This window comes from Phymastichus coffea, unplaced genomic scaffold (genome assembly GCF_024137745.1).
Source record: "Phymastichus coffea isolate CEN01 unplaced genomic scaffold, Cenicafe_Pcof_1.1 PCOF00044, whole genome shotgun sequence".
NCBI lineage: Eukaryota > Metazoa > Arthropoda > Insecta > Hymenoptera > Eulophidae > Phymastichus > Phymastichus coffea.
Genome location: NW_026706855.1, coordinates 642,563 through 669,551, shown reverse-complemented (window position 1 = coordinate 669,551; position 26,989 = coordinate 642,563). Strand labels below are relative to the sequence as shown.

Here is a 26,989-nt window from a genome sequence, read left to right as displayed (position 1 = left end):
ATCTACAGTCACCTCTTCATCTATATGTAATTGAAAAATTCTACATAAACACAAAATACTATTGATATGTAGTATATAACAATAAAAATGTGTAGCAAATTAAAATTAGAATGAACAAACTAAAAATTCAAAATTAATTTTCAAAATTAGTAATTACTGTTAATGTTTACTTTCAATGAGAGGGCGCTAGTCCCGACTAAGTCGAAAAAAATAAGCAGTACGCAGAATCAGATGGTTAGTGACCGCACAGTGCAGAGACTGTGTGTATGTACTTTAATATCAAAGTATAAGCAGACAAAGTGCAGTAGCAGCCAGCTGCAGCATAGTGATATCAACAATAACAAGTACCGTATGGCAACAAAAATGTCCGCATATTGTTTCGCAATTCTAGTTGATCAACTGGAGTTGCCTATCTTAACTTACTCAACGCTGTCGTCGTACAAAATATGGCACTAACAGGCGGCACCAAAGTGACAAGTTGTCAATGCGCGCCGAACAAATATTTAATTCACGATATCAAAATGATGCAATACCTTGGTTTTCATAATTTATGATAGAGTGACTACTGTTACTTGTGCTGACAGTGAATGGTATTTGTTATTTTGATAAATTTAAAGTAAAAAAGAAGAAAATTAAATCCGCGAGTGATGTGTGTAGTTTTGGAACATTATTGCACGAGTGAGAGTGCTGGTAGACATAACCTCGGACATTGTTAATTCAAAGTCAAAGCGAATAAAAAGAAGGAAAAATTTAGAAAATTCGCAATGCCGGCAAGTAAGATTAAGATGAGCAGATTGCTCTACCATACGTTTTTTTCCTTTATCTGCTGCACACTTGGACAGCAGGCTACTGAGGTGAGTGCCATTGTTTTGGTATAGTAAATAAACACATTGTTCACCTTTGGACTTGTACATTTGTGTATATGTTCACGTTTGATTTTTTAGAGCCCTAGTACTGGTTTAATACCTGACCAAGAAGATGCTTTGCTCATGTTTTCAACGTTGGATGGCTCATTAATAGCCGTGGAACAAAGAACTGGAGAAATTAGATGGCATCAAAATGATGGTAATAATGTCATTAACTGTTATTTATTGATTTATAACTTGTAATATATTCTTCATTCATCATTTTTATTTTTTAAATGATAGAACCAGCTGTCAAGGTTCCTCGAGAATCACTACAGTCATCAGGGTATGATGAATATCTAAGTATAATTAAAAGTCAGTTTTAATTCATAATCCAATCAAAATTTTTATTTATCTCTGTGCAGTCCTCTATTTTTACCGGGTCCGATTGATGGATCCTTGTATTTATTTGGTCCTGAGACAGAAGATTTGAAAAAATTACCATTTACTATACCACAATTAGTAGCAACAAGCCCTTGCCGTAGTAGTGATGGTATTCTATACACAGGGCGCAAAATTGATACATGGTTTAGTGTAGATCCTTTAACAGGAAGAAGAGAACAACTGCTTGGATTTACCAAAGCAGAAAATACTTGTCCTGTAGATACTAAGAATGCAATATTTGTTGGCAGAACAGAGTATAACATAATAATGATTGACAGTAAACATAAAGATAAGAAATGGAATGTGACATTTTATGATTATTCAGCTATTAAGATGGATCCTCAGAATGCAGAAAATTATGGCTTAGCTCATTTTACTGCAAGTTCTTCTGGACAAGTTGTTACGCTGGACAGCGAAGGAAATATTTTATATGACATTGATTTGGGCAGTCCTGTAATTGCAGTTTATGCTATTAGTAAAGATGGCTTGATTACTGTACCATTCACAAGTGTTGCTGAAAGTACTATCAATGGATTACTGAAGCATATTAAAGTAAATCCAAAGGAGCTGAAGTTTTTGTGAGTTTAATTATTTAAAAATATTCATTTCTCCCTTAAAAAAGATGTTTAATTCATAAAAGTGTTCTTCTATCTATCTCCCATCTTCTATCTATAGCCCATCCCTCTATATTGGAGAGCATAGCCATGGTCTGTATGCTTTACCCTCTCTGGTGGATGCTTCAACCCCTACAATTAGTAGCAAAGTTGGTTCCTTATTACTAGAGGGTCCACTGACATCACAGTTGCAAAAAAATGATTCGCCACCACCACCATTCGACAGTGATAATGAAGATACGAGTTTCCAAATGGTTCTAGGTAATTAACAAAAGCTCAATTTATCTCAAACTATTTCACTGTAATAAATATTATTTAAAAGGACATTACGAAGTTCCCGCCGAATACCAACCGCACAATCAGCCGTTACAAATCACAGGACGCTCGGATCCAATAATTCCCAACAATGAAAACATTTCCAATGCGTCCAAGAACATTGACGTGACTATCGGTGATTTGCAATCTGGCAAGGCATTCTATGACAAAGAATGGAGAGAAATGATCAGTACGACCTATATTGTTTGCAAAAACTTTATCAATCAACAAGAAAACAAAGGTTTAAAATTAGGCTTGATCGTACTCTCTGGAATCGTGATTGGAATGGGTTTCTACTTTCATCATTTGTTCAAGAGCCAATTCAAAGAAATGCAACAGATGTCGCAGGTATTTATTTGGATTTATTTTTCTTGAGTTATATTAGAGGCCGATAAAATTAAAGATTTGAACTACTTTACTCTACGTCTAATATCAGCACTTTGATTATCAGGGCTCCCGCGATAGTAGTCGCTCGGGTAGCAACGGACGCAACGGTGTTATCTACAATCCTGAAGAACTTGAAGGTGGTTTAGTTCGTGTTGGGAAAATAACTTTCAATGCTGAAGAGGTCCTTGGAAAAGGCTGCGACGGCACCTTTGTTTACAAGTAAATAATTGCCCAATCTTTCCGTTCGTATCCGTCTTTAAAAATCAATACTAACGCAACGTGAAATTGTCACATTTCAGAGGAGAATTTGATGGTAGATCTGTGGCGGTAAAACGCCTGTTACCTGGTTGTTTTGATTTCGCCGACAGAGAAGTAGCGTTACTTCGTGAGTCTGATGCTCACGCTAATGTCGTTAGGTACTTTTGTACAGAACAGGATAGATTGTTTAGATACATTGCTCTTGAACTTGCCGAGGCGACTCTGCAAGATTATGTGGCTGGTCGTTACGACCGTAGCAAAATCTTGGCTAAGAATATTCTCAAGCAGGCTATTTCTGGACTTGCTCATTTACATTCCTTAGATATAGGTGAGCGAAGTTTATAAATTTATAAGATGATCAGTAAGATAGAAATGTGAATCGATTTGGCTCAATATATAAAATTTAATTCAATAGTACATCGCGACATAAAGCCTCACAACGTGCTCCTCTCAACGCCAGGACCACGAGGTGAAGTACGAGCAATGATTTCCGACTTTGGGCTTTGCAAGAAATTACAACTAGGTCGGATGTCATTTTCACGTCGTTCCGGTGTAACTGGTACTGACGGTTGGATTGCTCCAGAAATGCTGAATGGCGAGAGAACAACCTGTGCCGTTGACGTCTTTTCCATGGGATGTGTGTTTTATTATGTGCTTTCTAATGGCAAACACCCATTTGGTGACCCGCTGAGACGACAAGCTAACATTTTAGGTAAGCGCATATATGGTTTTTTTTTATCGACTCGTACTGCAAACTATTTTCGGATTTTACGAAATGCTCGAAGCAATCCATCACATGATTCGATAATGCTGAAATCATTGATTGTATTTGATTTACCGTGTATGAATTCTATTCGCATAGAATTCTCTCGAAAGAAAATGAATATTGACGTCTAGTTCGCCGATTCAATTGAGTAAAAAATTTAATTCAAATCATTCATTTGTCTCAATTAGATTCAACATAAACTCCTTTTTCTATTGTGAAAGCAGCCGTTTAAACGTTTTCCAATAACACCTTTACAATTTAAAAACTGTCGAGCAAATAGCTATTGTTATATTTGGAAGCGAAACTTAAAGAATGAAAAGTTTAATAGCACATCGTAAAAAAAGCGATATTACGTTCTGTATGGAAATGCCCGTTATCGTTAAAAAAACACGCATGTGAACATATGTAATATATAGCTTCTGCTCTCACCGGTCTCCCATATTCTTTCTTTCTGTTGAATATTCGATTTATGATAATGAGTCAACGATTACGTTATTTGCCGGCAGTGTAATATACGAAAACGCACGGTATCATGTGTTTACGTAGTATAGACTATGACAATTATTTACAAGGTTACTACAGCGTTCAATAAAATTGTGACTTTGTTTAATGCAGATAGAAATGTTTTAAGTGTAATCTTTGACTATTTTTGTAAAACTTTCGGACGTTAGACGACACGATGACTATGCAGTTTCTCAAGTCATCGTATTTCATCACTCGCCGCATTACTTTGAAGGCTTTCGATCAATGTTTTTTTAATGAATGATTTTACAGGTGGTGAGATTGATTTGTCATCTCTGCAAAATATCTCGGAAAACGACAAACAAGTTGCCTTAGTTTTGATCAAAGCGATGATCGCTAGCGATCCAATCGATCGTCCACCAGCTCAAGCGATTCACGATCATCCAATGTTCTGGGATGCGGCACAAGTGCTCACGTTCTTCCAGGTAATAATTGCATCTAGGAATAGGAGGGTATTTTTCCCGCAGTTCACAAACAATCTTTATTCTCTAGGATGTGAGCGATCGCGTTGAAAAAGATGGACCTGGAAGTCCGGCATTGCGAGCTTTAGAAACAGGTAATCGAATGGTCGTTCAAGGCGACTGGAGATTACATATCGACATTCAAGTTGCTACCGATCTCAGAAAATACAGAAGCTATAGGGGTGAGAGCGTAAGAGATTTACTAAGAGCCCTTAGAAATAAGGTGAGTTGTAATAATTCACATGCCGTGTATAAATTGATTCAACTACGATCGATACTTTGCAAAAAGTTGACAATAATGGAAAAATCAATCTACGGTGGTAGTTATTGTCGATCGCCGTTCTACTTTTCATTTTTGTTGGATACTTTATTATGGATTGATCGTGAACTATGCATCATTTACAGAAACATCACTACCGAGAGTTAACAGCTGAAGCACAACAAAGCCTCGGTGAAATCCCGTATAAGTTCACTGAATACTGGCTATGTAGATTCCCGCATCTTCTCATTCATTCGTGGTGCGCGATGCAAGATTTCCGCACCGAAGCAGCTTTCAGACATTACTATGACGAGTCTTATGAGTTTAAAATGGATAGAGGTAATGATAGCATTGAATACGAAGAAGACGAAACTACGATGCTATTGCAAAACGAAGAAAGACACACGGTAGCTCCATGGCGAAATCCAGAGAATAATCATCATGTTGATTGGAGCCCCAATCGCGCGAGACTTCGAAATCAGAGAAGAAAAAGACAGGATAATGATAAAAAAAAAGGTGATTCTCCTGTATGGACATTGCCACCTGCCAGTTAGATTCTGTGTAAAATATTTGTACTTTTTTATACAAAAAGGAGAGACTTTTTCTAACAAGTTGATGATAGTATTTTCACTTCAAATGTTTTATTTTTATGAGTGTGCGAGTTTTTGTTATGCATGTGTATGTGATTTTTGTTTTTTAAACATTTTCCAGTGATTTAAAAAATTGACTTAAAGTATAATTTTTTTCAAATTATTAGATCAAAATAAATAATAATTGTATTCACTAATGAATATCTACATTTTCAATAGTCACGAAAATACATATGAATGGTTGCGTGCCAATAATAGAAACTGATATGATTAATATATCGTTTAAGGCAAATTTACAAAGATGTACATGAATTCTTGCTATACTATTTCGGGTATTGTATATATAATACCCGACCGATATTAATAGGTTCTTGATAATTTATTTTGTATGGTTATTAGTAGTAAGAAATCGGTGCACTTATTTTAATAACTTAAGATATTTAATCGACGAATATTTGTGATACTTGCGTGTAGGTTTGCAATCGATAAGAAATTAAGAAAGTTATATAGCTATTGATATGATGGCATTGTAATTTTTGTGTCATTATTAAACGTCTAAGTATAATGCATAAGTGTCTATCGTGCATTTGTTGACATTACTGATTTTATATGAAGCGTTAAGTTTACACGCTACTGTGAAAAAAAGAGGTAAAAACAATGAAAAGAGCGCATCATTTCTAACTATAATTTTTAGAAGTCTTTGAGGACGCCGTATTTGTACATAATTTTTCCGTAGTCATTTTTAATTGCACAAAAAAATTATTTGTACACGGGGTTCACTTCTATATGACTTGCAATGCATTGTGTATAGAGAGAATAAATACAATGACTTATATTTATATAATATTTTATTTAAATTTAGAATAAATTTTGAACATACATCACTACATAATTGTTTGCAGTTTCGACATTGCACTTTGCTTAATGTGGAAAAAAGGTTATTTTTCTTTCGATGATCATGAGTTTAAAAAACCATAATAAAACAAGTAAAAAGTAATCATTCTGATGTATGATAATATCACATTTTTTGATTTATGTTAACACGTACATAGAGAGAAAAATATTAAAGATTGAAGACATGATTTATATTCTTGTAACGTGAAATATTAGTTTTTTACAAAAAAACAAATAATTCTATTAAATTATGTACAAGAATTAAAAATAATAAAGATATGTCAATGTTTTAATATATAAGTCTACTTTCATTGTGTATATATTTTCCTTGGCATCTTGTAGAAAAATAACTTATTTGATTGCTGCGGGCGTGTGAATTTGCCCCGCAAGGCTGTAAAAATTGCTTTCTGGATTATAATAGGACTGATTGGACTTCGATTGAGATTCTTCCCTATAAATGTTGGCACTGTCAACGTTAAAAAATGTAAGCTGTATTTCGTTCATTCTAATTGATTATCTTTGAATACATAGTTTTGATTTTATTTTTGTCTACAATCAATAAAATGACTAAATATATATTTACTTTATAATACATTTATACGTTATCACTTGTTTCTAGGCTCGATAAAGTACATATTTTCTCACTAAACGTGGCAAGTGTATGCTTCGATAATTTTTAAGGCAAAACTTTCATATTATCCATGGTAACAAAGCAAATAATTATTGTAAGTACAAAGTTATAAAAGAAAAACATAACTGGGCATTTTTTTGTTTAAATTGTTCGTTGATTTCGAAAAAGCGTATTTTGTTTCAAAATTTTACTATACCTAATTAAATTTTAAGCTTGTATAAAAACGAAGTTACATTTTTAAAAGATAATAATTATTGCACTGGATTTTGTGCATCAGCGCAAGGAGCTGATTTCAGTCAGATTGTCCAAGACGTAATGATTTTTTTGAAATATTCTTCTAGACAATACCCAATTACATTGTCCGTAGAACAATATATATATATATATATATATATATATATATATATATATATATATATATATATATATATATATATATATGTATATATATTTATTTATTTATTCGTGTAAAAATGATTCTTACTCCCTAATATATTTTTTCGTATAAATTTATGTATAAACATTATCTCAAACAAACTATGTTTTGATTAATAATTCGTTGAATCAACGACGATATTAGGCTTGCTACTTGTAAAATCTAGTAAATAACGCTTTATATAATTATTGTACAAAGAACGATGTTAAAGTACGTCTATTTTGTCCGTTCCTATATCTAAGTCGTATAAAAAGAAAAAAAAACAAGAACTCATTCAATGTAAGATTGTGTTGATAGCACAGCATCCGTTGAAGTAATTAAAAAATTCACAACCTTGGGGTATACAAGTCGCTTTGAATTTACTTTGAAACAGTTGAAATTTGGCAAATTTTAACATCTTTCTTTTTTTATTCTCTCTCGCTATATATATTTCATCGTCTCATCTAAATATATTTTCCTCGAAAATGCTACAGCTGAAAAAGACGATTGTCAAGACACCGAAGAATTGAATACTACCCTAACGGAAAAAGGTACTCAGTCTAACGCGAAGAAACTTTCTCCCGATCACATCACTTTGAATATATAATCTCGCTTTACTGACTAGTAATGGCAGCGATAGACGATACAGCATCATCAGCAGCAGCAGCAGCAGCAGCAGCAGCAGCAGCAGCAGCAGCAGCAGCAGCAGCAGCAGCAGGGCTACTAACGTTTTTCAAAATCTTGATAATATTATTGAGCGCCAGCGAGAGAAAAATATCATCAGTTTTGATTCTCTCGACTTCTTCGAGTGCGGTGTAACCGGTGAGATTACGCAGTCGGTGATTGGCACCATGACGTATCAGCATTTCGACTATGCGCACGTTGCCAGCACGCGCCGATAAATGCAACGGTGTGTCACGAGCGTTGTCTTTCGCGTCCGAGTTACACGAACCGCAATTTAGCAATAATTTTACGGCCTTCACATGATCGTTCATGCAAGCTAAATGCAATGGAGTACGTCCTTCGGAACGGGTCGCCAAGTTTACTTTAGCTCCAGCGTCCAGGAGTAGCTGTTACAAAATAACAATTCGATGGTTAAAAAAATATACATAAACAAAGCTTTAGCTTGATTTATCATGTTTACCTGGATAATTTCAGTACAACCAACGACGCTGGCAATATGCAAAGCAGTCTCTCCCTCACTATTGACAGCATTGATTGAAATCGGTGGTTTGTTTTCACGCTCGTATGAAAGTTCTTCGATGGACACGCATTTTTCACAATTACATAATGGATGACAGAATTTCGGTTCGTCGCGTTCCGATACGAATGTTCTGTTACATGGGCCTTGAAGATTCAGGTAATAAGAGGCTAATCTGATATCACCTTCGGCTATTGCCGCGAACAGGCGATCAATTTTGTGCATGCCTTCGGTCACTGTTCGATACCTGGCGTTCAACGATTTGTATGAACTTTATAAATCGTTGAAAAAACAAAAGCGGAGTTAAAAATCAAAACAACAAAAATAAAAAATGTTAATAGTGGGCTACCAATATTAAATTAATTAAAAAGCATATTTAAAGCATAAGAAAAACATTAGTTTACGAACAACATGCTGTTAAAAACAAACAGAAATTAATCTGAAAACTTACTTAGCTCTACAAATAGTGCCAGTAATAGGTGTTATTTTAGGACTATTTCCCTTTTCAGCTTCCTGCAACGTGGGATCACAATAAGACAGAGTCCCATATGACGAGAGACCAGTTGGTGTATTTGTCCTTGAGGCTGTACCCTCGAGGAGTCTCGTAATGTGACTGCTGTGCGATAAAGTTAGCGGCGTTTGTCCTCTTCTATTTTTGCATTGCGGATCTCCTCCGTACTCCAGTAGAATTTCAACGATTCCGGTGTAGCCCCATTTCGAAGCAAAATGCAGTGCTGTATCACCTTGATGGTTTGCCCCACTAACATTTTGAAAACATCATTCAGAATAATTCCACGTGATATTTATACTGAAGAACTTTCAAAATTATACTTACTTAACATTGATCACTTTCCTTGTCTGCTCAGCGAAATATAGTAAAGCTTTAACGCAAGTATCGTGTCCATGATCTGAAGCTAAATGCAAAGCACTATTACCTCTTGTATCGACAAGATTGACATCTGCATTTGCATGTAACAGCAGTAACAATGTATTCTGATGACCTCGCGATGCAGCGCAATGCAATGGTGTAATACAATCGGCATCGGCATCGTTGGGATCAGCACCACGTTGTAAAAGAAAATCGACGATAGCAACCTGTCCGTAAAGACTGGCAACGTGTAAGCACGTAAGACCACGATCGTCGCGCGACAATACGGTTGGTGTCGATGATACTGCTGTTTTTGATAAGCTGTGCTCGCATTTCTCACAGAGACACAGAGGGTGACACAGCTTTGTCTCTTTCAATACACCTAAAATTTATACGCAAAAATGAAATCGATTTTTCCGTTTATCAGCAAACCTAACTTCTTAACAATAATAGTGTACCTTCGGTTTTTTTAGATAATATTTTTTGTACTTCCTTCAGATTTCCATTCTTCACGTACTGAAATAACTCACTCATAAATCCTTTCTCCATTGCATCAGTCGCTTCAAACAACTTTTCTTTCTCGTAACTCGCTTTTCCGTTTGATATCTTTTCACCTCCAACTCCGGCAACTCCATTTTTAACCGATCCAGATTTCACATGTTCCACTGCTGCTTCCAACGACGTTATCAAGAATCCCACCTCATCAGCTTCGTGCATCGAGTTGGCCGAGTAACGAAAGTGTTTCATAAATGCAAGTTGAGCGCACCACGTCGCTAAGTTTGATTTGACAACGAGATAAATAAGGACTGGTAAAAGATCGTCCGAAGAGACAGAAGTTTCGCCCTGTGAGACAAAACGTACTGCTCTTTTTAGGCAACCGACTTTGCCAAGCACTGTGAAGTAGCTGTCCAGTCGAGATAATTCTAGAATAGTTCAGCACAAATATTAACTAATTCATTTGAAATAAATACCGTGATAAAATGTTGTGTAAATCTACCTAATTTACCCCTCGATACACCGTCATAAAGATCTGGTCGAACGCCTAGATCTTCCAACTGTAGATCATGAAGATTTTTAATAATCTTGTTTAAACTAGCGTCTTCCGCAGCAGTACTAAACGACACCGCACGCGGCAAAGTTTTTCTGAGTCCGTGTAAAATATACGTCTCTATGGCAATTTTGATCGTTTGCAAGATATATCTATTCTCGATAGTTCTCTGGCGAAGTCTTGAATCCTTTAGCAACGTACGCAAACTTTTGGCATAGAGCATACTAACGACATCACTTTGCAGCTGCAGACATTCTTTGTCCAAATTCTTATGATTCCTCTCGAAATCTTCAATCGCCGTATCTACTTCTTTCAACAGATTCTTATCTAATACCTCCGTTAATAATACATCTCGGCACTCCTTTAAGGAGGTTACTATGCGCACTTCGTCGAGAGATGTGTTGTTGATTTCTTGCTCTAGTTGACCTTCTATACACCTGGATTACACAAGTCGAGGATGTTTAGAAATTGCAGATTTAATAAAAGTCCAGTTGATTTTATAAATAATTTATACATTATACTCACCATACGTGATACTTATTTAAATCATCCGTATAAAAAGTTTCTTCAAACAACAAGTGTAGAGATCTAGGTTTTGCTATATCATTATCAATTGTCAAGGCCCTGTTGTACAGTCTTACTTGTTTATCAGTTAATGTGTGAAAATGAGTACCTGAAGAATTCATAATAAACATCTTATAATGATATTCTTCACAGAATATTGATAAGTACGGAATGAAAGGTGCCTAGAAAATTACCAGGAAGTTCTTCATCAGGTATCAATATATGACCTAAAAAGTCGTCCTCTGTGAGGGTACTTTTGTTGAAGGTGCCAGCACGTGGAACACAAATGATCCAGCCTTCGCCAACAGCTCTGTCGAATATTGGCTGGTGCTCCTGCTGTAGCGTTTGGAAGAACGCATTCAGTGATAGATCCTCGTCGTAGTTGCCTTCCATGATGCAATCGAGCCATGTATCTCGTTCGACAAGCGCCTCGCGACGTCTATACCTGAAATATGTACTCCTGTCATTATTAGTACGATCATAGATATCATTACTTTGAATTTCATACATCTGGCAATTAATTATCACTTTGAATGTAATTATATAAATGGTTATGAACTAAAGAGGTGTTAATTTCCTTTCACAAATGTGTTAGTCACTTTATTTAAATGTGATAATGGTATTGAACCATAATTTTTTTATTATAAATTTTCAGCAAATTACTTGATGTAAATCTGTATTAGGTTCATATTTATTTTGGAGGAAGCAGTCGACAAGACCCTTGTAAATCTCAAACTGGAGTGCAATATGAAGTGCAAGTAATTCAATATGTGTAATTAGAACACATGTACAGTTAAATTTAACAATTCATAAACTGTGACAATCAACAAGTGAGCTCATCGTTTAAACTGGCAAAAAGTATAAATATCATCTCAGCCTATGTGTATGATCAATTTCAGTATCACTTGCACTCCAAAAATAAGCACGAGGTTTACATTTGCCTCTGTCGAAGCACTTTGCACTATCAGTGAAAATAAGTGATTGAGACAGAACTGAGTGCGACTTACGAATGCAAGGAGATGCCTTTAAACCAGGGATAAGCTAGTCCCTTGCGTTTCGGTGGCAAAGCCTTGCTGCTACGTCCTCGTCGTCGCCTCCTTTGTCGCCGCAGCCGAAGCGGATAATAATAAAGGGCCGCAGGTCCAAGTAAGCAGGCAAATAGTGAGGTTGCATCACGGCACATGGATCACTCGTACGACACTTGTGGACGTTTCAGTCGCTCGGACACTTGTGCTGTTACGATGCTTCATCGTCGGTCGTCGATGATAACGCAACGAGAAGCCTTTGTGTCTATCTTCCACTTATCTTATGTACTCACTAAGCTATGCACGCGTGTGCGATATTGCAACGTATCTTAAATCTCTCTCTCTCTCTCTCTCTCTCTCTCTGTCACTGGCGCTTCTTTATGCGTGTCTTATTTACGAGGCGAACATAACCTGCAACATAACCTGCAACGGTATAAGCGCCAGGACACGCTAGGCGCAGGTATGCGCGCCTATGACAAGATGCGTGTATGCGCTGCACCGACTGGAAGAGAGAGGTACAGGGACTCTGCGATGCTTCGCTCCGCGATGTGATGTACACGTGTGTGGGCGGCCCGCAGCTGACAGTCGGGCGACGTGGGAATGCAAGCCGAACACTCTATACGGTTGAAAGGAAGTACGTGTCGTAATTAATTTTTTTTTCTTCGTACGAAGGACGCGCGCCCGCGTCTAAGCCAGGCGTAAGGGTTTTGAATTTCGAGCCGCGGAATGGGGACCAGGGCTGGCTCACTTTTTTTTATTTTTTGCGATGTACATTATATTAGCCCGCAAACGAGCTTTTGAATGCCGCACGCCTTCAATGGAGCAAAGGACGACCAGCGACCAGGACGGCTGTCGGTGCAACGAGCGCACATTGGTTTGTCTCCGCGAAAGCGCAGGCGCGGCGGCGGCGACTGTTAATCAACTCTGTCAAGCGCAACGAGTAGGGAATTCATGCTAAATCGGTTATACAACCGTGACTTTTTTCTCGGATCTACGGAGAATGGTTGGTCGGGCGTGTTCGCGAGCGTAATTGCGCAACGTCGTTGCGAGCTAAATAACTTGCTGGTACGTCGGCGAACGACGCCGCGTTTCGGATTATAATTGAAATCGAGCAGCGGCGTTCTCGCATAATTCGGCGACTTTATCGATTAGCGTTTCGCTTTAATTTACGATTTTTCGCCTCCTCCCTGCTGTGTCTTTCTCGAGGCCGAGAGATCCAGCAAGAGCATATAAGGTTTCACTGATTTTGCGCAGAGAAGCAACCCGATATCACCTTTGCCGGACGTTCACCTTGTATCCCTCTCTCTCTCTCGCGCGCGCGCGCGGCGGACGGCGCGCGCCAAGCGCCGAGTGACACGTTAAAGACGCGCGCGCCGTATGGATTTTTACATATTTTACGTGCGATCGTCTCTCCGCTCCTTCGATGATTTTTACGAGGGTTTACAAGCATTCGCGGTCGATTGGACGTTCCCTTCTTCTTCTTCTTCTTCTTCTTCTGCTTCTTCTCCTCCTCCTTTTTTTCCGGCGTTGAGTTACGATGCTATTTTTCGGTTCTCGGAAGATGCGTAAATTGGAAACGTATATAGGTAGATTTATTCAACGCTGGATGCATATAGCCTGAGTCATCGAGAACGCATGCGCCTCGTTTGTTTTTACGATTCATCTAAAGTTGCTCGAGAGAACGGCGACCCGGCCGCCGGACGACATTTATGAGCGGCGCTTCTTTTTGCTCGTCCTCGCGACATTTGGATCTCCTCGAAGTTGAAGTTTTTACGAGGACGCGGCGCGGCCCGCGTTACGGACAGCAGCGGAACGCTCGTTTTCGGCGATTGTCGCGCGCCCGCGTCAGATTTCGAGGGGCGCGCGACGATTAAAGCCAGGCGACCGTGGAAATCGTAAACGTGGACGTTCCGACGGCTCTCAAAGGAGATATTGCCGACGCAAGGCCGCGCGCCGGAAAGCTCCCTCGTTCCGAAATTAGCAATCTTGGAGGCAGATCTAGAAAAGCTCCTGGCGAGACAGCGACGCGGAAACTCGAGAAGCCCTCGAAACGACGGGACAGCGCGCGGGGAGCTTTCGCTCCACGAAGTTCGTCCGAGCCACCGACGCGGACGAGACGACTCCTCGTCGCGAGCGCCGCGAGGGATGGCCGCGGGGTCAACGGAATTACCTGCTCGAGCCTCGGCGATCCCGTAGATCGGTGCAGCGGCGGCTCTCGGCGACGACTGCAGCGAGAAAAACAAGCAAACGCACACGGGCCAGCGCGCGCACACGACGAGGCAGCGCGAGCGCCGAGAGGCGTCTGAGCGCGGCGGCCGCGACGGCGAGCGAGCGCGCGCGAGAAAGCAAAAAGGGAAAAAAGAGCGAGCGCCCTCCCCACCCGAAAAATCCGGGGGCAGGTCTGGATGGTGGGGCAGCGGGCCGCCCTTTGAAAGCTCGGCGAGACGGGATTATCGACTGGCGGCGGGCGAAAAAAAGGAGAAGAGCGCGACAGACGCGTAAGCGCCGGCTCGCGCCGCATTGTCGCGCGCGCGCGCGCGCGAGAGAGAGAGAGTGCCCGTAACGACGAGCCTTTATGCGACACCCTCGGAGTGCCATTAAGCGCGCGCATCATCGTCGCTCTCTCGCGCGCGACCGGGGACGTGTTTATCGCCGTCTCGAGCTCCGCGCTTCGCGGCATCGAGGACACACGCGCGTACACAAATATTTCCTCCCATCCGTCTCCGCGCGTCGGCAACGCAGCGGACGAAGGCGCGCGATTTCGCGTTGACACGCTCGTGGCTCGCGGCATTCAATTCCGCGCGATCGACACTTGGTGGTGGCAACTGACGGATCGCCGCGCACGCACCGTTCGTTGTGTCGTCGGAATTCATAGTTCGATCCCGCCCCCTCGGGGTATTTTAATGGCAACCTACAGGAAACGAATTTCGTTGACCGAAGGGAAAAACAAATGCTCTCGAGTTCGCCGCGTTCTTCAAAAAGAAGTTGAGAATTCTTTACTTACTCTTTCCCTCGCTAAACCATTGCTGCAGAGATTTAAAAAAGAGCACCGGCTACTCGAATTCTAAGCGTGGGTAATGGGGTTTGAAAACATCTGTCAGTTACAAAACATTGTTCTTTGTTTATTCAAAAATAACATACTATACACACAAAAGTATATACAGGCGGTTAACAATACGTCCGCGATGACAGGTGTACGAAAGAGCGAGCGAGAGAGAGAGAGAGAGAGAGCGAGCGAGCGAGAGAGATCCCTTGGCGGCGCGCGCGGACGTCTGGCGTCACGTTTTCCCGCCACTCGAGAGGCGTGCGGCCGCGCCGCGCCGACGACAGCGGGGATGATCACGTATGCCAATTACGCCGTATCACGCGCTCGAGCGTGTTTCGCGGGCGGGAGCAGTCGCGTTAGCCCGAATCGACCCGATAAGCTCGGCAATCTCTCTCGGGGAACGCGAGAAGGAGAGCGTAGGACGGCGAAAAATAGCCGGCGAGGCTGCGCGTGCCTCGGCGCCCACCGTCGCGCCGTACGCGTATTTACAAGTACGCCTTCCACCCGTTCGCGCTGCCAACGTCGGAGTCGCAGCAGGCAAAGAGACAGAAGGAGAGAAGGGAAGAGGGGAGGGATAGAGAGACGTCGAAGGCCGTCTCCCGGCGTCCGTTCTCGCCGAGGGCGGTCGGGGGAGCGACGAAAGGGGAGAGCCACTTCCGGCGTCTGGAGTGCCAGCGCGCCGCGCCGCGACTCCGCGGTCACGTGCCGCCGAGCTTCTCGTCGCGGGCGAGCTGCGCGACGGCCGGCTGCTGCTTGGGCTTCTCCGGGTCGGCGCCGCCGCGGCAGTCGGGGTCGTTCCACGGCTGCACCTCGCCGCTCGCGTACAGCACGAACAGCAGATTGGTCGCCAGGAAGACGGCCAGCACGATCCAGAAGACCAGGCGCCACTCGCCGACGGTCTGGTGGGGCGTGAGCACGCCCACGATGTAGGGGGTGAGGATGCCGGTGAAGGCGCCGATGCCGTTGGTGATGGCCATCAGCGTGCCCGAGTAGTTGGGGCTGAGGTCCAGCGCGTTCACCTTCATGCCTGCGGGCCGGGCCGAGCAGCGCGTCACAGCGGGCCGAGAGGCGGCGCGAGGAGAGCGCGACAGGCGCGAGGCACTCACCCGGGTAGAAGGTGCCCATGAGCGTCATGCCCACGGTCATGAGCACGACCACGGCCGTCTGGTCGCAGCCGGCGTAGGAGGCGGCGATGACGAAGAGGCCGGGCCCCACCGAGGCGACGCTGGTGCCCCACTTGCGCACGCTGGTGGTGGTCATCCAGCCGCGGCCGATGGCCAGGTCGGCCAGCCAGGAGGCCAGGCAGCTGCAGAACCACATGCACAGGTAGGGCAGGGACGAGTACAGGCCGTTGTCCTTGATGGAGAAGTGAAGCACGCTGCTCATGTACTTGGGCAGGTCGGTGACCATGGTGAAGAAGCCCCAGTCGTGGCCGACCTGCGCGGCGATCAGCGCCCAGAGCGGCGCCGAGCGCAGGATGCGCCGCCAGGGCACGGGCGGCGCGCGCCCGAACGTGGTCGCGCTCGTGCGCTCGTGCAGGTAGGCGGCCTCGCTCGCCGAGATGAACGGGTGCTCGCGCGGGTTGTTGTAGCAGAGCGCCACCCAGGCCACGAACCAGAGGCCGCCCAGGCCGCCGAACACGTAGAACACGGCCGGCCAGCCGACCGTCGAGTGGTGCAGGATTATGCCCGACAGCGTGGTCGCGAACACCGTGCCTGCGGCGGGAGAGCGTCAGCGCTGCCGGTCGAGGGGCCGGGGGTGGGGCAGGGGCGGGGGCACTCACCCAGCTGCGCGCCGGCGAACACGAGCGAGCCGATCTTGGAGCGCTCCTCGGGCGGCGTCCACTGCGCGAGCATGGCGTTGAGCGCCGGGAAGGTGGTGCCCTCGCCCAGGCCCATGAGCACGCGCAGCGCGACGAGGGCGCCCGCGCCGCCCCAGCCCACCGCCACGGGCGTCAACGCGGTGAACAGCGCCGTGGACAGGATGCCCAGGCCCAGCGAGTACTTGCCGCCGAAGCGCTCGGCCAGCATGCCGCCCGGCAGGTGCGTCAGCACGTAGCCCCAGTAGAACGACGACAGGATGATGCCCTGCGGAGCAGTCGGCCGCGGGCCTCAGTCGCGCGCGCGTCCTCGGCGGCCCGGGGGCGTTCGCGGCTCACCTGCAGCTCCTCGTCCCAGTCGTAGGTGCCCCGGCGAGCGGGCGCCGCGCCGCCGCCGGTCGCGTTGCCCGGGATCAGCTGGCTGCAGATCTCCTCGCCGGCCACGCTGCCCTCGCGCGGCAGCGTCATCTCCGTGATGGTGATCGACAGGCAGACCCTCATGGCGTAGGCGTTGAGCAGCGCCAGGAAGCCCATCACCGCGAACACCCAGCGCTGCGGCACGTACGCGCCTGCAACGCACGCGGCCGTGGGTGGGTCTTCGTTGGCCATTCCGAGCGCGCCGACGGAGGCCGAGCGAGCGCGTCGCGTCCGTGGAGTTGCGACGACGATCGGGCCTAATTACGCAATAAAAAAAGGAAAAAAAAAACAAACAAACGAACAAAGCCACGGGCGCGCGTGAAACACGCGATGCGTCAGCGCCGCGTCGTTAAACCGCGTACGCACGGCAGAGAGTAAAAACGGCGTGGGGGACCTTCGGGCTGGACGGCAATAAAAAGTGCGCCGGTCAAGTGGGCATAATCGGCCTAGTTTTCGAAAAGGCAATACAGATATACGCGCGCGTCGATTTCTAAAGCGGAAAGCCTTCGTGCGCTGCGTCCGTCGCTCACGCGCCGTGAAAACGTTGCGCGCTTCCGTTCGTGCGAGTCGCGAATGATTAATTAGCTCCGCGTCGTTGCGCCACTCCAGCGTACGTTTCGGCGTACGAGCCGCCCGGCGACGATCGCCCTTTGTTCGCCGTCGAGCGTCTCTTACCTCCGCGCGGCTGCAGCGGCGGCGGCGGCATCTCGTTAACGAGGCAACGCGCCCAAAACAATCGGCAGATTTTTCTTTCCGCCCTCGGAGAGAAAAAAACAATCATACGTATATAATATATACATACATACATATATATATATATATATACGTATGTGTGCGCGCGTATCCGTCATTAGAGTCAGCGCTGCCGCGAGAAAACGTTAACAACGTTTTTTCGCTGTCTAGCCGCTCTCTAGCGTTTCCACGAGAGCGAGCCTATTTCGCGAATGCAGCGACCAACGCGACGCCGGCGCCCTCGTTTTCTCCCTAATTAAAGGCCGTCTGCCACTCGCCCCGATCCTCCCTTCCGCCCCTGCCTCTCATTATCGGTTCGTTCTCGTCAACACAATGCGCCCGAGCTTTTTCCCTCTTTCTCCTTTATTTTATTTTATTTTATTTCTTGTCTTTCGAATCGCTCTCTTCCGTCGCTCTGCTGGCGCTAATTAAACCGCGCGGGATGAGATTCGCCGCCGCGGGAGCGAACGTTCGCCGCGATAATTTTCCGACGCCCGCCCGCCGTCAAAGTGATTTACGAGCTGATAAAGAGCGCGGCAACGACGACGACACTCAAGCGCCGTGTAAATACGTATCTTTTTTTTTTTTTTTATTATTACTGTTATATATTTTTTGCACGATTCGCGACGGACAAGAGCGGTCCGGAAATCGACGGCGCGCCTCTCCGCGCCGATCATTCCGCTGAAACAGACGAATCTCCGTTGTTTCTCTCTCTCTCGGCGAGACGCGATCGATACGGACTTTAAAAGCATCGCGAGCACAAAGGTTTTTCGGTCGCGCGCACGTTCCTCGTTTTTTCCTCCTCGCGCGTGCTACAACAGCCGCGAAACGGAAGATTCTTCTCTTGCCTTCCTCTTTCTTTTTTCTCTCGTTCTCGGTGCTTCTTGCTTTCCTCTTTGCTTTTTGTTCCTCGTTTAGCCACCCTTTTTCCGCTCGCTCCGAAAATGCTTTGATCATCGTCGTCGCGGCGGTGAGCGACGACGAATCTCGACGCGGGCGAAATCGGTCGTGCGACACGGGCGACGATGGTCGGCTCGTTCGGGAATATCTGTTCGTGCGCGCGCGCGCGTGCCGAAAAAAGGCACACACGTAACGCGAAGGCTGAGCGTGCAGGTGATACGATTGTTTGCTCAGAGAAAAAGAAGAATAAAAAAAATGGGAGCTGTACGCGCGCGCGCGCGTCGAAACATTGCTACGTCGACGCGGCGACCGAACGACTCTCCGCTTTCGAGATAGCGCAAAAAGCCGAAAGCTCGCTAATTGCGCTTCGCGATAAATGCCGCGATTCGCGGATCTTTTGTTCGAGCGAGCGCTCGGAGGTGCGCTCGTTGCATAATAACTGCATCTGTCTTGGGTTTTTTACTTTGCCGTAGCCGATAAGAGCGCGGATCGCGTCGATCGAACGAAACGGGGAAAAAAAGTGGTATCGGAAAAATACGCAGACATCCCGGGCAGTGCGCTCGCGCTTGTTCGACGACGTCCAATCCCCGGCTATCGCTTTCATCCCGAATGGAGTGCGTTGATACGATCGCGACGCATGGACGACGATCAGTGATCAGCCAAGATGCGTTCTCGTCGAGTTTGGATTTGTGGCGCGACTTCGTCGTCGGTCCCTGCGGCTCAGGGCGAGAGAGGGGCACAACTTACAGCACGACTTCCACGTGGCATACATCCTCTCGAGACACGAGTATATCACAGCCAGATAGAACGAGTAGTCACCGAAACTCGCGGGCACCACAAACTTTTCCCTTGAAACGGCAACGACAACGACAAGAACGACCACAACGACAAGGATGGAACAGCAACGCGATGCGCGCGCCAACTGACCGCGTGCCGCTGCTTATTTCGCCTTTTATCCATTCACGTGGGGGGATAAGCGATAACGTTAGTTTGACGGAGGGAGACAGGTGCGCGGCACCCAACCGCGAGCCAGCGACTTCCATCGTGCCGCGGACGAGTGCTCCTTTACCCTGAAAATGGTCGCGAGCCCTCGTCCTCCACTCCTCGCGCTCATCATCGCGGGCCAAGCTGCTCCCTTGCGTTGTCGTCGCGCCGCTCGGAAGCGCGCACTCCAGCTCCGAGGGAGCGCTACGAAAAGTTCCGTTTTGCCTGTCGATCGCGTTCCGGATTAACGAGCCTAGCCAGCTATTGCCGGCGCGTCGAGATCGCGCGAACGGTCGCGGACGGCTTGCTTCGCCCTTCTCACGGGCGGGCAGCAAAGGAAACGAATTCATGTTATTTTCAGACAGCCATAAAACGCTAGTAAATTAGCCACTTTTACATGTTTGTCATTGGCGCGCCTGTAGCCACGAAAACTTTCGAGCCGCTGCGAAAATGACAATGAACGCAATGTCAACTCGGCGATGAAAATAGACTTCCGAGAGGAAATTTCTAATCGTCAGCCTTTTTTCCTCTCTCACTCGCTCTCTCTCTCTCTCTCTCTCTCTCTCTCTCTCTCTCTCTCTCTCTCTCTCTCTCTCTCTCCCTCCCTCCCTCCCTCTCTCACTTTGATTTGTTATTTGATGGCGACCGTTGATAAACCAACGATTCAAAGCGCCACGCGAATGGCGAAATGTTCAAGGAAACTGATAGCCAATCGACGCGTACTCAAATAGTTGAAGCTCGAATTGCAATGGTAGAAGAAAAAAAAAGAAAAAGAAAGGAACGCGCGCGTAACGTAGCCAGTGCGAACGTTTGCCAACGCAGGGCTTTTGCCCGTCGACGCTGGTCCGAACGCCCAGCTCTCGAGGATCGGCGCGCGATTTGCGATGCAAGCATAATAATAAACGCATCGATATGCTCCCTTTCCTTGCCACTGACGTGGTACTCGAAACGGAAAGAGCGATTTCGATCCCACCGGTACTATTCGGTAAGACCAAGTCATAGACTCAATGACACGATGGTATCGCACGATACTGCGCATTTGAATGATCGAACGTAATACCTGCTATGGATCATCGTTCATCAATCGACGAGCAACGATGGCACGGGATCAACGAAAAGTCCCGCGAAAATCGAGAAGCGGCAAACTCATTATTTCGTTATATCGCGCGCAGCGTTCGAAAAAAAAAACAAAAGAAAAAAAAAAGAAATCACGCGAATATTTCCTCGCTCGAGCTATTGCGATGCCGGCATTACGCGCATACGTCACACACGACAATCCGCAGCACTCGGCGAGCGATTACAGCGCATTTACAAGTGCCTAATAAATGCATTTGTCGAGATTATTTCACGGGGATTTTCGTTTGTTAATCCTCGTTTCTCGCTACAGGCGCGCGGCATTCCGCGTTCGCTCGCTTGCCGAATCAATATCTCGCTCTTTGCGCATCGCCGCGTTATGAAATTAACAGAGATTAGCGGCACATATCTTCGATGATCCGTCGTTATCTATCTCGAGCGAACAAGAAAAAGAAGAAAAAAATATGCAAAGGCGACGATCATTGTAAATCCAGATTGAAGATAAAAGTAATCAGGGAATTCCACGGCACCACGGAACTCCGGCATGAAGGGCCGACCCGCGACTGCCATTTCGACGACAAAACCATTTCGACGCGTGTTTTTATTCGTTCGAGCGTTCGGAAGAAGCAAAATACGTCGAATGAATTGCCGGCTTTTTGCCGCGCGCACGAAAAACAATCGGAACATTCGTCGTCCGTAAAAACTGATGAGTCACCCCGGCGGTCACGAACACTTGCGGCTCCGGGATTTCGCGAAGGCAGAAAACTTTTTTCCCCTTGATTCACAAACAACGAATCCAAACTAATATGACGAGAAACTAAAAAATGGATGTCAGGCATAGTCCAATTCGAGAACTGAAATTCCAAAGAAATTGTCGTTCTTCTCCGCGACGTTGATTCGGGAACTTGAGGTTGCCGAAGCTGTAGGAAAATTTTCCGTTGACAAAAGCGCAAAACTGTGCGAGGAAAATTGTATCCAAGTACGACTGTTCCATTTTTCGCATTTTCGTTCATTCGCGAAATTCGAACGAACGAGATTGCAAGCTGGCACGCGTGGAAATAGGGATAACGAGGAGGTTGAGACAAATTTCTCTACCGTAAGACAGGAGAAGCTGCCAAAGTCTTCGATCGCGACTGCACATACCTTCGAGATAATGTTACACAATGTAGCGCGATCGCGACAACGAGATTTGTCCTTCTGCTCGATTGCGATTCGTCGATAAGAAATCAATCAACCGGATCGATCACTGAATAAAACATTCCGCGGGCATGCAGAAAAGCTGCACGCGCGACAGCGCCGCTCGATACATCCAATCGTCGCGACGCGAAATTTAATTAAAGCGGAGCACTTGGGCGAAGAGAAAGGAACGAACGCGCGTCATTTTTTCCGTGTCGCGCGCGCAGACGTGAAAAGCGTCGAACGAATCGACGCGCCCGCGCCGCGGCTGCCTCGCCGAGCGGCTGCTTCCGAATGGATTTTTACGCGCGCGCCGGGAGATCGCCGCGACTCGACGAGGACGAGCTCGGCTCGCTGGAAAAATTGCGATTAACAAGGATAGCAAAGCTCACCGACGACTCCGCGCAATTTCGTTCTCCTTGGTAAACGAATTTCGAAAGCTGAACCCTCCCGCGTCATAGCGTTGTCATTTTGATTTTTTAGGGATGAATGAGCCGAGTCGTTGTTCTATAACCAACGTATCGTTATAACTACCCGTTCAAAAGTAAATATTGTTTCTCATTTTCTGCGGCGATACGTGCATCTGAAATCCGTCTATACCCAAGAGGATGGGTTAGTACTCCAACACTTACCTGGCCTAAAAGAATCCACGTATGGATAGTAATATTAACGGTTATTTAAGAGAAGAACTCATTCCTATCGGTACAGCCAAGTACAGATAAGCTAATTAGAGCAGAACACTTGGAATTCGTTTACTAAGAAAAACTGAATTGCGCAGAGTGGTTGCACAGTGAGCTTTTCCCATCCTTCCCAGCCACGCGCAATTTTTCTACAACTTTTCCGGGTGGATTTTCTTCGATTTCTCGCTGAGCTCTTTCATCCCTTTTCAGCCGAAGTTGTTGCATAGACTGGACGAATGGATGTCAAACGGATTGTCGTTCAAACGGAAAAGTCGACCCCGAGATAACGAAGGAGGCCATTATCATTGCGAAATTAATGAAAGTGGAGGTTGAGATATGGCATTCCGAGAAAAAAATAATAAACGAACTTGGTTTCTCAACGCTCGAATGTGTGTCGACAATGTTTGTGTGCGATTCTGTTATTCTTTTATTCATTTAGTTGTTTTCTTGCCGAATTGTCACATATCTATCCGTGAGAAAGAAGTAAGCATCGTAGGTGATTTTTCCAGAATCATTTGTAGCGCAATCTTTAATATAAGTTGGAAAATATTCCAAACGACTAGTTGCTCAATTTTTCTCCTTCAATCTTTGGCTTTAACGGCGTCGTTGGCTATTATCAAGATATTTTACGCTGCGTTATCGGTTCCTCATCTTGCTTCATTTGATAAGGACAATATAAAAAATTGTTAATTTCTACAGACATCGTAATATTTTGGATACAAATCTAGTGCTCCGATATCGTCAATCTATTTACAGATTACTAAAATGCAAAAAAATATGACAAATCCCTTCGCACATAAGTCTACATTTGTCAATAGCCACTGCACAATATTAGAAATCGTGCATATCCTTCTCTCTCCATATTATCAATGTTCACTTTTTAATTAACTCTGATTTAGCTTGTGTGAAAAGGATGTCAAAGCCGGTAATAAAGACGATAAGAAATATTATGACATTTTACATCGGACTTTTCCATATTTTTCCCGGAATGATCGAGGATTATATTACGCGTTTGAAATTGACAATCCCATCATTCAACAATCTCTTGTGCAGGAAAAAGACAAAGCATCGGTTTGAAATCAACGCACAAACCAAAGAGAAAGTGTTCCTCGTAAAGGCAGGTAATAGCAAGGAGAAAAATCGCAAAGCACTTTCGCAAATGGAGGCGTGACCTTTTCTTAAATAACCACGTGAAGCCAATAAAACGCGAACGCAAATAAGAATAATAATTAAGAAAAAAAGACAGGTGATGATTGTTAACGATAAGACTGGCTGCGCGTATACATACACATAGTTGGAAAGCGGAAATTTACCAGATAGACCGAAGAAGAGGAGTCTCGCACTCGCCGTGAATTATTTATCTATTAATCGACGCGATGCTATCTGGCCGCCGTTATCTATGTATAAGTACGCGGAATAGTGTACGTCGCGCAGTCTGTCAAAGATTGATACGTACCTCGTCGTCTATAAGTGGGCAAACAGCGCGGCTGCGGCGAGGCCGCCGTCCAATTTGCCAACAACGGGATCTTCTCGCTCTTGTTCATCTTGGCATGCGAGCCGTCACCGTTGTGGCTGTCGTTGTTATCCCGCGGATCGTGATTATCGATTTGAATCTCGCCGATGCACCTCTTCACCGATCGACTCATTTGCGCGCGCAGACTGCAGCATGACGGCGATGAGTGCCAGGCGTCGGTCTGCCCGTAAGGAAGTAGCGCGATGCGTTATAAACGTGCACGGGCCGTTGCGGCGACTCCTCGTTCGGCCGTTATCTGGTCGCCTAGTCTGCCTCCGCGGCTATCAGCTCTGCTCTTCGCATTTACAGCCGGGAGGATACGACGATCGCGACGAATCACTTCGCGTCTGGTCGCCGCCGTCGCAATCATCGCGCTCTGCGCCGGCATGCAAGCCTGACAAATAAACCAACGCGATGCGCGCCAGCGGAAAACTTCGAACAATGGCGGATCTGCAATACCCCGTTGAAAGATAGGATTGTGCGGCGTGTCGTTTCACTTGTTTCGTGGGCTCTTGTTTGTGTTTATTGTTTTGCGATCGGCGCCTCTTTCCTCCCCGTCGTTATAATTCATTTAAATTATCGCGTGATGTAGATTTTTTTTTAATTTCTCGATAAATAATTCGATGGAAATATTCCTTGTAATCAAATCGTCGCGTGGAATCAACTTGAGACAAAAGCATTAATGTAATTAATTCCGAGTCTAATGTGTGAATACGAGCATTTACTTAGCAAAGTAACTAACGTCATTTCACTTCGTGTCAATTACAGATGAATTATTCGCATCTTTCTTTTAGTAACTAAATATATCTTTATCTATCAAGTTTTCAATCTAATCATCAATTGAATTCTTTGCCATTGGAAGCCAAATGAGCTCTGTAGGTTCGTAACGTTGCAAGACAGTAAAATTTAAGAAAGTGTGGCAAACAAATAAAGAACTGTGTTGAAATTAAATGGAAGATAAATAAATTCATTTTTTCAATCAAACTTCAATCGTAACAAATTTTTATATTTACGGTTAATTGATATATGTGACGTGGTGACAATGACAGCTCAACTGACTAGGAATCATCTTTGAATTGAAATGGCGATAAGTGTTACTTTTCCTACATCCTTGTAAAGTAGAAACTTGGTGACAAAGACTATCTTGCAGGTCCTGTCGAAACAAAAACTCTGGATTAACTATTTAAGGGAGTGACGTATTGATCCTAACGAAAATGGAATATTTGAGTCTAAATTATGGGGTGACTTATGAGGAATCGCAAGCTAAACAGAAAAGTTAATTTTTTTTTATTTTCTTACTTTTATTTTTATGTCTATCTGGATTATATCCTTTGATATTTAATTGTACTGACCTCGTACCGCTTGCTTCTTTTTTTTCTTGTTTCTCGGTTACTGCTAAGATGAACTTGAGTTGTTGAAAAGAACTTGGTTGAGATGAACTGCTTCTTGGAAAACACGAACTGGCGTTTAAGCGCTACGTAAGGCCTTTTATAGTTAACGGGGGTGGTAGGGTAGAAATGCATTCTTCGAGCCCATAGGACGAAATTAACTCTAATTTTTGCATTGGTGAATAATTTTTTTGTCCACGGCAGAGCTTGCGATTAGTCGGAGTGCGCGAATTGACCTTTGAACTTAGGTCTTTATTCTTCCACAGATGGTTCTTTAGAGTTGTTTCCAAGGGCGAAAGAGACGCCATTATTTATTGTTAAAGACGCACTGCCATTTACAAAAATTACATATTACAATTAATTAACTATAACTTTTCTTGGATAAAAATATGTAAAACAAAAACCCCTTTATCCCCTTATCAAAAAGTGATGGATACCATGTTGAAGCATTTTATTCGTGATCTAATTGACTGAGATATAGTCACGTGATATACTGTTATAGCAACAAATCTGCCTGTCGATGTGGTTTCGAGCTGAGATTTTAGTAATAAAAATTCATTTTATCATAATTGCAATGTTATTATTTTTATACTCATTTTATGAAACGAACAGCGAGTAAATTGTTTGGTAGAAGCAAGAGGATGTTATACTTTGGAATTATTTTGATAATCTGATATTTGAACGTGTAAAATTGAAAAAATGTTATATCTTAATCTTTATTCAAAGAGTAGGATAAACGTTTAATAGTAGTTTGACCCGTACAGAGATTGTTTATATCAGTTTTCGATACGATAAGTCATGAATTTAGAATACTCGGAACTGTTTTACTAATACATGTTTTCCACTGTGATATATGTTTTATAACAAAAATTGAAAAATCCACCTTTGAAAAAAGTGATTTATTGCATTAAATTTGTTATCAATATAACAAGAAATAAAAAAGAAGATGAAACACGCGAAACGCGTCTGATGTCCCTAGTGTTATATAAAAAGATATACACGTGTGCCATATTATAATCATAAGTTTTATCTTGCATTAACATAAACAATGATATTTAACTACTTATTTTTTAAAAACAAATTTTATATTAATTCTATAAATTATACTTGTATATATTCCGATACTTTAATTAGGGAGTGCTGGTAGTCGCAA

The 26,989-nt window shown here is 44.2% G+C and overlaps 3 protein-coding genes across 8 annotated transcripts; 1 reads left to right on the top strand and 2 right to left on the bottom strand.

Moving 5' to 3' along the window:
- Window positions 1–263: 263 nt before the first annotated feature.
- On the top strand, window positions 264–7,343 carry LOC131664438 (serine/threonine-protein kinase/endoribonuclease IRE1). 3 transcript variants are annotated; one of them, XM_058935519.1, is made up of 12 exons: window positions 264–854; window positions 945–1,065; window positions 1,149–1,191; window positions 1,271–1,867; window positions 1,965–2,164; window positions 2,238–2,566; window positions 2,655–2,824; window positions 2,905–3,191; window positions 3,279–3,575; window positions 4,404–4,576; window positions 4,644–4,835; window positions 5,018–7,343. In XM_058935519.1, exons 1-12 carry the CDS (start codon window positions 765–767, stop codon window positions 5,423–5,425), a joined length of 2,907 nt encoding a protein of 968 aa, XP_058791502.1. In that variant the 5' UTR covers window positions 264–764; the 3' UTR covers window positions 5,426–7,343. The 3 variants fall into 3 exon arrangements, with proteins under 3 accessions (XP_058791502.1, XP_058791503.1, XP_058791501.1); XM_058935520.1 differs by having other exon boundaries at window positions 2,226–2,566; window positions 2,670–2,824; XM_058935518.1 differs by having other exon boundaries at window positions 2,226–2,566.
- A 111-nt stretch (window positions 7,344–7,454) lies between these two features.
- LOC131664663 (ankyrin repeat domain-containing protein 27-like) lies at window positions 7,455–13,597 on the bottom strand. 3 transcript variants are annotated; one of them, XM_058935961.1, is made up of 9 exons: window positions 12,090–13,597; window positions 11,277–11,542; window positions 11,044–11,191; window positions 10,468–10,955; window positions 9,929–10,393; window positions 9,438–9,852; window positions 9,054–9,362; window positions 8,546–8,873; window positions 7,455–8,471 (listed from the first exon to the last, which is right to left on the bottom strand). In XM_058935961.1, exons 1-9 carry the CDS (start codon window positions 12,263–12,265, stop codon window positions 8,016–8,018), a joined length of 3,051 nt encoding a protein of 1,016 aa, XP_058791944.1. In that variant the 5' UTR covers window positions 12,266–13,597; the 3' UTR covers window positions 7,455–8,015. The 3 variants fall into 3 exon arrangements, with proteins under 3 accessions (XP_058791944.1, XP_058791946.1, XP_058791945.1); XM_058935963.1 differs by having other exon boundaries at window positions 8,546–8,849; window positions 12,090–13,596; XM_058935962.1 differs by having other exon boundaries at window positions 11,277–11,527; window positions 12,090–13,593.
- Window positions 13,598–15,705: 2,108 nt separating this feature from the next.
- LOC131664664 (putative inorganic phosphate cotransporter) lies at window positions 15,706–25,341 on the bottom strand. 2 transcript variants are annotated; one of them, XM_058935964.1, is made up of 5 exons: window positions 24,392–25,341; window positions 17,312–17,541; window positions 16,937–17,240; window positions 16,260–16,868; window positions 15,706–16,180 (listed from the first exon to the last, which is right to left on the bottom strand). In XM_058935964.1, the coding sequence occupies exons 1-5, from the start codon at window positions 24,579–24,581 to the stop codon at window positions 15,852–15,854; spliced, it is 1,662 nt and encodes a 553-aa protein (XP_058791947.1). In that variant the 5' UTR covers window positions 24,582–25,341; the 3' UTR covers window positions 15,706–15,851. The 2 variants fall into 2 exon arrangements, with proteins under 2 accessions (XP_058791947.1, XP_058791949.1); XM_058935966.1 differs by lacking the exon at window positions 24,392–25,341 and adding an exon at window positions 19,769–20,477.
- Between the last annotated feature and the right edge of the window lie 1,648 nt (window positions 25,342–26,989).